The sequence below is a fragment of the Drosophila suzukii genome, chromosome X (assembly GCF_043229965.1).
Source record: "Drosophila suzukii chromosome X, CBGP_Dsuzu_IsoJpt1.0, whole genome shotgun sequence".
Taxonomy (NCBI): domain Eukaryota; kingdom Metazoa; phylum Arthropoda; class Insecta; order Diptera; family Drosophilidae; genus Drosophila; species Drosophila suzukii.
Window position 1 is genome coordinate 19,673,660 of NC_092084.1, and position 11,674 is coordinate 19,685,333.

Here is an 11,674-nt window from a genome sequence, read left to right on the forward strand (position 1 = left end):
TCTTGTAAACATGTGTCAAAGACCTACATTTTAAAAGATATTAAAACTGTTTAATTTTTGTGTAAACATTTTATCTGTCATCTGCAATTTATAAACACATCTATATATTTTACGATCTAACTTTGCCCTTTGATTTGCGAATATCTATATTTTTCCATTTATTAAATGCTTACATTTTCTGTTTGAAAGAAGTATCTAAAAACTTGAACAAAATGGAAAACTATACATACCATTATTAATATTATATCATTATTATAATATACTATTAAATCTATGATACTAACATAAACCATAGAAAATAGAAAACCCCTTTTGGCTTTAGTTTGATTTATTCCATATATTGTACGTATTTGATGGGGTATGGCGAACCCACCTGGATATTTCTGGGCAAGATCCCAGCCTACATGCGACTATATACATGGCCACTTACAACTGACAAACATTACGAGTTATGCATTAATTAGAATAAGATACTCTACGACTAACTGTAGGCTATTGTTTTGGTACAGCGAAAGGTCACGCATTGGTGGTTCCGTATGATGGGTGGTGGTGATGGTGGTGGTGCTCCTCCTGCTCCTCCAACCATACCACCGTCCGCTCCTCTAGCTTCATTCAGCTCTGTGTCTCTGTGGGTAGAGGGTCTGCTATGGGTTTCGATGTGTTCGAAAACAGTCCTCCAAATGTCTTTCCTTGGCGTCTACAAATCAGTCTTTAGCAGGCCAGCGTTCTCGATTTGGTATACGATCTGGGTCTCCTTGTAAGTGCGTGGCTCCGGCTGCACTACGTCCAGTTTGCGACGTCGTCGTCGCTGCACCACTCGCCACCAGATCAGTAGGATTAGCAGGATAAGCAGCAGTCCCAGGACCACACTTCCCGAGATGATGTAGGCCATGTAGCTGCGCTCCCGACACTGATCCGTGATCAGCATACGCAGCGGCATATAGGGCTGTACCCTCTGATCTCCACCAGAATCGGGTGGGTGGAACATCAGCTGATCGCTGTGGAGCCGGAAGAAGTCCGCCCGTGGCAATGGTGGCTCCACATTCCTGTCCAGCTGCTCACAGCTCCAGGAATTATCATAGCGCAGATCACGGATGCTGAGGGAGAAGCTGCCGTCGAAGCGCAGCGGCTGGGGGGCAATTGCTCCTCCTGTGCCATCTGCTCGGGGATCCGCACCTGGACGAGAGCTGCGCAGACTGTTGTTGTGGAAACGCAGCTCCAGGTGCTCGCTCAACTGATACGAACGATGAACGGTGAGGCTGCGGAAGGCAATCTCACTGGCGGCCCCGAAGTCATTGCCCCGAATTGTCACCGCATCACGAATTTGGGCCTCCAACCACTCGCCATCCACAGACACAAAGTGGTTATCGCTCAGGCTTAACTTAGAGACAACTGGAGGGGATTAAGAGATTGATAAATGTTCCTCAAGGATATGTTATCAAAACCTACGCTTGAAGGAGAAGGCATGGGAGTGGACCTCCTGGAACTGATTTCCCCGCAGACTCAGCTCGTTGGTGACCTCGAGCTCGTAGAAAGCCCGTGTGGGCAAATCACCCAGGAATTGACAGTTGGCAATGGTCATCTGCTCCACGGCGAACTTCTTAAAGGCCTAGAAATCAAATCAGAATTGATATAAACCATAATAACCACAGAGGTTCTATTGCTGACTCACCTGACTCTCGATGCGCTGGATGGTGACCCCGTCGAATTTTAGCAATATGGCACTATCCTTGGTGGTGGTGAACCCAAAGGGCTTCATCAGATCGATCCGCCCGCCCACGAATGAGATCTCCGCGATGTTGCCATTGATGGCATGCGATTCGATCAGCTTGAGGTTGGTCTGCTCAAATTCCACGATCAGAGCCTTGTTGCTGGCATATCGCGGCACACTCAACGCGTATTCCCGAAGCACCAGCTGACCCACCTGGCGGAAGGTCACCTTTTGCAGACCCATCGTGTCCGCCAGCCGATTGGCCTCCACCACAAGGTCCCGACAATTGCGGATCTCAATCGTGTCCACGCCTCCGTGCAGAAGTGGCAAAACCATGGGCTGCAAAATAAAGGAACGTTTAAAACTAGATACATCTATAAGAAATAAGGATCTAAGAAAGTGCCAAAAAAGTTTTGAACATACATGCTTAACGAAAATCCCTCTACATAAAAAAGAAAACTATAAAGCAAATGAACAAATGAAATGAAAAAGCTTAGGTGTACCATTACTAATTAAGCATTAAGACCTGCTGATAAAGAAATGCTGATACCATTTTTTAAAGAATTACTCATTGATATGATAAAAACCTAATGTCAATGTTTTGGAAGGTATTTGTCATATCCCTTTTATACTGTAATGTTGTTTACAATCATTTTCACTTTTAAAAATAGAAAATTCGATAAGTTCTTGACACTACCTATTAAATCATCTAATACTAAGCTAAATAGATCTTTGAAAAATGGTTATGATATCATTTTTTTATGAGAAAACGGTATGTAAACATTAACGAGTTGACTCACCTGGTCGGAGTTTTTGCAGTCGCAGGTGATGGTGGTTCCGTATTCCACACAGGTCACCTTGGCGGGATCCGCCTGGATGGAGTGGGGGAAAAGGAAGAAGAGGAAGAGGAGGGGCAGGAGGAACCATGTCCATGCCGTGGGATCCTTGAGATTTCTGATATTCCGCATGATTTCTCAACTGATCCGCCTATGGCTAATTATTCACTCATATTAACCTGTGCTTTTAGCTCTCTCTCTTTTCGTCTACTTATTCTCCGGCCCACTCTTTGTTCATTTTCTAGTTGTGTTTACCATCCGCTCCGTTTTGCACTGCTCTCCGCCGTAAGCGTTCCGTGGAAATGCTGATAAAGTCCGATTCCGATTCGTTCCAGCCTTATCTTTGAAGGTGTTTCTTATCTATAGTATAAGCACGCATATGTATGAGTTACAGTCGTGTGTTGGCATTCGTGTGTCGAATTTCTGTGCTATATGTGAGTGTTTTCGGGCCGTCAAACTGAAATTGAGCTCCATTTTTCCCCTCTTTATAGCAGATAATACCGATAGTTACTCCCTAACATTTCTTGCCCCATGTAACTCCCGAGTTTACCATAAATTTTATCTGATTCTCAGAAAAGCATATAAATTAAGTATTAAATATTTATACATATGCGCACTTAAAGTTGGTAATCAAATACATTTGATACTAGTTTTAAAATCTATGATTAACGCTAAAGAAGAATATTGGTCAACATGAGTAATTACACACATTAATCAAGAAAGAACAGATGTTTGGAAAATTGTGCACCTGTTTCATGCGACAAATTGCAGTTGAATTGGGCAATAGCCAAATGATTTTGGTAAATGCAAAAGGTTTTTGAATATTACGACATCTTGTACAAACTATTATTTCAAAATTGATTGAGAAAGCAGTTCCAAAGATTCATGTAGAGTATCTTTTCTACACCTGTCGTCATTTAAAATTATGAAAAAATGCCTTTTAGTTTGGATGGTTAGCCCTGAATACAAAAAAAGTAAGCATGGGCGTCTTTGCACATTGTAATTTTCGGAACGGCGTGTTTCAAAACCCCAAGGAGTCAACTTTGTATATTACTTAAAGACTTAAAAACTGAATTTTTAAACCCTTTTGTTAGTGCTAAAAAACGGTTGTTGCTTTGTGGGGTCGAAAACGTTTCCTTCTTTGCTTTGGAAACATCTGATCGAAATCATTATTTCCTCTAAAAGGGAATAAAAAACAAATATGGGCCATTCCAGGGAGTCTCTCAGAACGTTTGCACACATTTAAAATGCAAAAAGAAAACGATTTTAATTTTTATAATGTTTTTTAATTTAAAGTATTTCCGAGCTTGGATTTCCTATAAAATTGCTAACAGTTTTTTTTCAATTTAGCTTTAAACGTTTTGGTATGTTGTTTCCTTTGCCCGTATACACAATTTTATGGTTGTTATCCTTTTATTTAAATAGTTTAACATGTAAGTGCAGCATTGAGTATACAAAATTGCCCTAAAATGGTATAAAATTACAACCGAAAACAGGTCTAAAAAATACCAAAAAAAATACTTTTAAAGAATATTGATGGATCTTGATATTAAAATTGATCAATTTATATACAATTTGCGTTGTTAAGTTGGAAACCCATCTACTTTGAAACTAATATAAGACAAAAATTATATAGCAATATGTTTTAAATAAGTTTAAAGCTTTATGGCTTGATTTACTTTCGGTTGGAAATGCCCATATGAAAGCATACACAAAGAAAACTATCTAAAAACATTGTTCTTGAATTGAGAACACTGTTCTTCAATTGAGAACATTCGTTCTTAAAAACCGTGTAAGTACATTTTGGTATCAATATAATAACGAAATGGTGAGAAGAGAAAAGTTAAATTGAGTTTATTTAACAACTATTTGATAAGTATACACCAAGGACTGAACTAATAGTTTATTTGTACTTAAATACCGCCAATTTAACTTAATTCGAGCAAAATAAAAACATTTTCAACTTAAAAATGTCGTTCTATTTTTAAGAACATTTTCAACTTAGATGAGAACGTCAGAATTTTCTCTGTGTGTGAACAACAAGTTGTTTATAGTATTTCAGGGAAGTGTATGATAAGATAGATTTATTAGTTAGTTAGCGTTAGTTTTTTTCTGATCCCAACGTCAGTGAATTTTCTGTGTTCAGCAAAACCGGGACACCTCTTCAATTGACAACCTTTTCCATTTTCGATCCTTGGGCCACAATCGCCGATCACAATAATTGTTGCTTCTTCCTATCTTGCATGTAAGATGTTTTTACTTTTTGAGTTCTAACTATAGTTTTCATAAGATTTGTACGTAAGAAATTAAAAGGACAATTTAAATTCACATTGAGTAACCGATTGAGGAGCAATAGGTTATAATCCAAATTTTCAAACGATCACAGTCTTAATAAGTTTAAAATATTGTAGTAAAGAGATTCGCAAAACAGTATTAGAAATAATTGTTATTTCTGTGAGGAAAAATGTTGCAAAACCACGAAAAAATTTAAGCTGACCCAAAACAGAGTGATCGATTACCGATCTCGAGGTGAAATTTCGACCAACTACTTTCGACAGTTGAGAGTGTCGATCATAATCAGCTAACGCTATTGCCCAACGATCGCAAACACACTAGCTCGCTTCCAAGATGGGGATGTGGACGAGGGTCTAATTGAATCACAACACCCTCTCCAATTGTGATCACTTCACCAGTTTTCTTCGGCCCCCCTCCAATCACCGCCTTTGGTCGTCTGTTAATTGAATTCTGAGGTCGTATAGCAAACACTGAAAATCTCTCTGGCCCTGGAAATGGAGACTTCGACTTCGTCTGGGTCTGGTAGCCCGAACATGAGCAATTATGCTTTGTTATTTGTTTATGGCCATTTCCATTTCCATTTGTTTATAGAACTCAATTTGCGCGAGAGGAAATTTAGTCAGCGCCAGAGTCGGGTCTCCATCTCAAGTGGCGACTGTTAAAATATTTGCGCACGAATCGAGGAATTCGAATAACCAGCACGAATGGGCATTCCAGAGACTCCAAGCTGACCCTCACATACGCTTATATGCCAAGTTTTTCATGAAGATATATTCATATTAACATTTAAAAATCTATACTTGTGTTTAACAAAGAACTTGTTGCGAAGACAGTGCCATTAACCTTTAGTTCTTAAACTTTGTCCTTGTCAATGATAAGAAATAGTGATTATAATGAATGGGTCAACAAAATACTCTAATAAAGTAATTAAGATAATGCATTTCCGTTTTCTAGTTCTTTGTCTAATGAGAGTGATAATGATAATTGAAGAGATTCTATATACCAAGTCAAGATCCCCTTAATACCTTCCATAAAGTTTTTTATTTGCTATATCAGGCGGGGCCTTAGAATTCCGGATGTGTCGCAGACGCGTTGTTCAACCCTTTGGGGTACATTCCATTAAATCAAGTGACGTTCATTGAGTGGACATGCGCTTAGGAAATTGAATTAAAGCGCAATTGCATTTCCTGTCAAGTAACAACTCGCTCACACGCACTATTTAAACCGTAGAATCAGAATCGGAGGCACAGACCCCTTGTTGACCCCCCCAGACTACGCCCCGGAATTACCCCAATTAGGAGGCAATTATCCTATAAATACTTGGTGGTCAGTAGGACCTATTAAATAAAACCTTCATTGGTTGTAAATGTTGAAATTTAAAAAGAAACCTAAAGCTATCTATCTATCTATCTATCTAGATGTAATCAAACTTAAAATGGTTCTGCACTATGTTATATTTTCTTAGCTATGATCTTGAGACTTGAGAGTTACTTACTAAAACTTACTGGCTGAGTACCATATGATATTCCTTGTTTTATCGATAAGAACTGATAGTTACTTATTATAAATAATTCAAAATTGAGAGCTTATTTGATAGAATGAAAAGTTAGTTGTACAATATCAGTAACGCCATAACCTTCTTAAAAGGGTTCTCTGCAGTTATTTTGAAACCATAGCTTTATGCATTCTGGCATTTTTGTTGTTTCGACCACAATTGTACGTACATATAAATTAGCACATTTCATGGACTTGTAACCATTGACTTGAATTAAATCAAAGCACAACTGAGCGAATCGAAAGGCTGCATTGCAATAAACCAGTGCTCGATTTCACATAGCATCGGTTACTGGGTTAAATATCGTTGCACTCGGCCGATTGCCCGATTCGAAACGGGCTAAAATCACTATCTTATCGCCGCTTTTATCAACTGCGATAAGATGGCAAATGAGTCAGGAGTTGGAGTGATTGCAACAACATTTGACTCAATTCTCGCATGATGACACATGTGTATATGGTAACCTACGGTTTACACACGCATTACTCCATGCAGTTTACGGGGCAGAATGGAATTTATGGGACATTTAATGACTAACTGGAGTATTTTTGACTGAGGGACAGTTGGAAATCAGTCACGATGGAAATTCGTGGGTTAACGATCTTTTTAAATTCCTTGATAAATTTTTAAAATCGACAAGAAAGGTGTTTTATAGAAATGGAATATCTGGAATAAAAAACTGGAATATAGAATTTTCTATGACTCTTAATCTTTTTCGAGCCATTTCCTCATCCGCATGTTAAATTAAAAGTAGGCTTTAAATATAGAAATCGTATGCAAATTTAGAGTTTAAAGATTACTTTTAGTTTGTCATGCAGACGAGAAAATGGTTTTAACTCAAAGAGACTATTATGAAAAGGGGGTTTCCTCGACTTAAAATTTTCACTGTATTTATTTTTTACGTACATAAAAACAATGTTCTTTTTTAAGATTTCTATGCCAAGTGTCACTGTATTAATTTTTTTAAGATTTCTATGCCACTTATTTTTTCTTTTTAATAGTAGATTAAACTAAGAAACGCATACCAAGCCTATTTATTGCAATGTTGACCTTACCCTTTTGAGGGAATATCTCTAAATGTGTTTTCTCTTTAAAAATGGCTATTAAAATCTAACTACAAGCTTTCCACCGATTTAGCAAATCTTATCTGTTGCAAAATTGTCAACGACTTTCTTTCGAAGCTCGTTTATTGTTAAAAGCAATTCTACCACAAAAGCTAATTTAGCCAAAGGTCCAACCACTTTAAAAGCGAAAATGCAGCAGTAGAATGCTGAGGGCACTTGACGGGGTTAATGTTTTTAGCCTGTTGTGCTGCTGCTCTTTGCTTTCTACTACTTGAAATTCGTGCAGTTGTTTTGGTGTCCATACACTTGGCACAAATTTTGATCAACCTTTCATAACATTGGCTTTGGCCCTATTTGCAGAAGAACTTCTTTAAGCCCAGAGATTAAAAAGATAATATTTCTTAGGTGGTAGGTACTGCTTTTAGGACTTATTTTATGGTTCGACTTGAAATAAACACGTTTGTGCCTTTTCTAGAAATTTAAGAAATGTTTTTTTAATTAATAAAAATGTAAAATTAAAAAATATTTTGATGTTCGAGTGCTCTAATCTTGAAAAGATTGTATCCTTCAGATATTTCCAAACAATCTTATCTATACAATACCAGAAAAAAGGTTTTAATCAATTTTGAGTTCCAAAACTCTACAAGATTTTTGAAAATTTCTTAAGTAAAGATCAGTATTAAAAGATGATACTTTAAATATAAAACGAAAAGTCTAGTCAACTGTTTAGAAGTTTGGTACCTAGAGACTTGACTGTACTCTGGAACAAATAACTCTTTGTAACATTGACTTTCGGGGTTGAACTTTTTGCCGTTCCTAAAACGTTTTAATGGCAAAAGCAAACTAAAAACAGATTTTTATTTCACGTTTGCTTTTCTCCGTCGTCATTTAACCTTGAAATATCGAAATACGATGATGACGGGTAGCGGACATAATGGATATGGATATATGGCAAGGTGTCTGCCAATTTGTATTATATATTATTTTTTTTATTTAGCAAGGGGGCGTTTGTGCTCACAAATATACACTGCTAATTTATATTCCCCGGGGGAATAGCAGAAAAAAAAATATCGAAGAATAGAGAGATGTTAAATTCTTGTTTGGGGCTTTGATTTGTTTTTGTCTTGTTTGTTTTGTTTGGATGCGTGGGCTGGTGATCATGATCACCAAGAAGAATAAGGAGAAGAGAGAGCCACATAAGAGAGGGAAGAATTCTTCTTCTCTGTTTGTTTGAATTCTTTTTTAGCTTTTCTCAGCATATTTGCAACGCAAATGCAAAACCATTTTTCCTTCTCTCCCTATTAGTTTTTTTTATTACTTTGAACTTTATGGCGGTTCCAGAAAAGCAAACACATACACACACACACACACACACACACGAAGATCTTGACACATGAAAAATATAGAGACACTCGAAAAAAAAGCCTGAATTTAAGCAAACCTTTAACGTAAATTGCCCAAGTAAATACTCGCATTTATTTATATTAGCAGTAAAAATTAAAAGCACGCGAGCGGTCAGGCGGTTCTGTAGCCTCGTTTTTGTTGGAGGCCCAACCGGCGTAAGCGCGTGCAAATGACAAACTGAGCGCCAAACCGCCGAACGCTGAACGCTGAACGCCAACCGCCTAGCGCAAATAACCAATCTCCGTCCACGTTTCAGTGATGAGCGTTCGACTCTTTTTCTGCCCAAAAATTCGGTTGTAGGATGAGAATCGTATACCCCAAAAGACTGCGAGTTCAAAACCACTTGCAGCGCATTTAATTTTTCTATTTGTTACTCCTGCGCGCTTAAAAATGAGTGCTGTGCTTTAAAACGTAGGTTAAGATATAAAAGACTGCGAGCTCAAATCCCAGCGTATGTGGCATGGGAATTGTATACCCCAAAAGACTTAGAGTTCAAGACCACTTGCAGCGCATTTAATTTTTTTAATTTTTCCTTCTGCGCGCCTTAAAATTAGTTCTATAGTTCAAAACGTAATTAAAGATATAAAGGACTACGAGTTAAAATCCCAGGGCAGTGTATATAATTTGTAGTTAATTTTTTTCAAGTCCAAAATATTTTTTCGATTTATTTTGTAACCTTAGCTAATAAAATATATACTATTGACGTTTCTCTACAGCATGATATTGAAAGAATAAAATTTTTGTAGGTATAAATGAAATAATTTTATGATTGACATTAATGAAATCAAATAATAACTAGTAAATATTTTATTTATTTATTTATCCTCAGGTTAAAAAGCAATTGTAAATTACCCATAGCCTATGTTATTTGCAGCTATACCTAGGTGGCTTCAAGCTAAGAAGCTGGTAAATAATTTTTTTTGCTTGTCTACCAAGGCGTATGCGCAATTTGAATACAATGAGTCGTATACGCAATAATTTTGTTTTAGCTTTTTCCCGCCATTTCCGGCACTGACATCACTGTCGCAATCTCTCGTTTGAATTTGACGTGGATTTCTCTGCCGCTCTCTGCTCGCTCTCTTTGTGAGCATTTTTGAGTTGAACGAGCGCCAGTTTGGCTGCGGCGATTTAGCGGGAGCGTCTCTCAAACGATCGCAAGCTCAAAAATCTGAAAACTACAAAAAAATTACAAAGAAGGTGAAGAATTTTTGCGTTTATTGCCTGCACTTGGAAAAATAAAAACCAAAATGGCTTTATTAAATTGTAAAATATTTGAAAAATCATATATTTTTTCTCTAAATATAGACAGATATTGTTGTAATAGGTACTAGAAGTTTCATAAAAATAAGTGGATAAAAATGTAGGTGTGGAAATTACATGATTTGGATATTTTTCTTTTTAAAATAAAATCCAAAATAAATAATTCTTAAGATGTATCATTTTATTTATAGAAAACGATTAATAGTTTTTCAGTTTATTATACATCTTCTAATCGTTGAATTACTTTACACATAGTGTTTTTTTGTTAAATATTTTTCTATAAAAGTGTTCCTAATTTCTCTCTGTGTATATGCCCTTTAGTTTCGCTTTGCGTATGTCAAGTTGAAGTTGAACATGGATTTTTTACTTGAAATCTGTATCTGAATGTCTTGCGCGGCGCTTAATTGAACGATGCCACGCATCGCTTGACACTTGCCGCTTTCAGAAGGCCCCCGCAAAAATAAAAAGAAAGCAGAAAGGGACAGAAAGAGGAGGTGGAGGTGGACAGTAGATCAACACAAATCACATCAAATTTACTTGGAGGCAAACGCAAACATGGAGCACTTAGCGGTAGGCTTTTTAAGAGCTAAGCCATGTAAATATGTAAAACTTATGAGAAGGCTCTTCAGATCAGTCGGTTTTATAAGTACCCCTGGCAACCCCTCCAGATCCCCAACAAAGTTCAGTAGCAGACCACCCAATATTCGTAGGACAAGTCATATTTCCCCTTAAAATCGATAACAAGTCCTATGTTTCTATTGTAGTTTTAAACTGTTCCTATTTCTGGAACCTTCGGAGAAATGAACTCATTCTTATCGCTGAAATAATAGAGTGGCAAATTGAGCATTTCATATTTATGGCTATTTGAGTGATTATATTTAAAAGTGCCGATAAGCACGCCATTTACCTTGTAGAAATGGAGGGGGTTTAAGTACCTGGGTCGTAAATATTATATTCCATATAGCCGATTTCTTGCAAATACTTTTATTTTTACTGGCACTGTAAGATATTATTTGATGTATCACTGCTCAGTTACAAAAAATGTAAATATATGAAAAGTATGCGGTGGCCAAGAAATTATCATTGTTTTAAAAACCCTGATAAAGGTTTCTTAAGGTGTGCAATAAAGACATCGGATTTCCTGACTCAAAGTATATTGTTGCATACTTTTAGGCTTTTATATTTGTGATTTAAAACCTTAGTGACTTTTGTAAAATCGATTTTCTTATATTATTTTGGGAACAGCTAAAAAAGATTTTTTTTATAAAATATGTTCAGAAATTCCCGCCAAAGATGGGAAAATTGAAATAAATCGAGAATGAGTATTTCGTATAACCTTTTGGAGTTCTATAGTTCCGCTTGACATCTAAAATCCCATGAATTTTATATAACCGACTGTAGGGCTGTTATAACCCTCCGAAATTATAGTATACTGATATATTTTCTCGCAGTGACCCAGTTTATTTTGCCCCTGCAGAGAGATGTGAGCCAACTGATCAAGCCGATCAAACTGACTGAGCGCCTGCCTGACTTACTGACCATATATGCA

General features: G+C 37.0%; 2 protein-coding genes across 3 annotated transcripts in view; one reads left to right on the forward strand and one right to left on the reverse strand.

Moving 5' to 3' along the window:
- Positions 1-11,674, forward strand: part of hiw (MYC binding protein highwire) — a 56,644-nt gene that overhangs the window by 13,632 nt on the left and 31,338 nt on the right. The window lies entirely within an intron of this gene.
- LOC108005290 (uncharacterized) lies at positions 311-9,057 on the reverse strand. Of its 2 annotated transcripts, none has more exons than XM_017068488.4 (5): positions 8,903-9,057; positions 2,512-2,907; positions 1,673-2,050; positions 1,450-1,609; positions 311-1,392 (listed from the first exon to the last, which is right to left on the reverse strand). In XM_017068488.4, exons 2-5 carry the CDS (start codon positions 2,677-2,679, stop codon positions 698-700), a joined length of 1,401 nt encoding a protein of 466 aa, XP_016923977.2. In that variant the 5' UTR covers positions 2,680-2,907; positions 8,903-9,057; the 3' UTR covers positions 311-697. The 2 variants fall into 2 exon arrangements, with proteins under 2 accessions (XP_016923977.2, XP_036677069.2); XM_036821174.3 differs by lacking the exon at positions 8,903-9,057 and adding an exon at positions 6,567-6,583.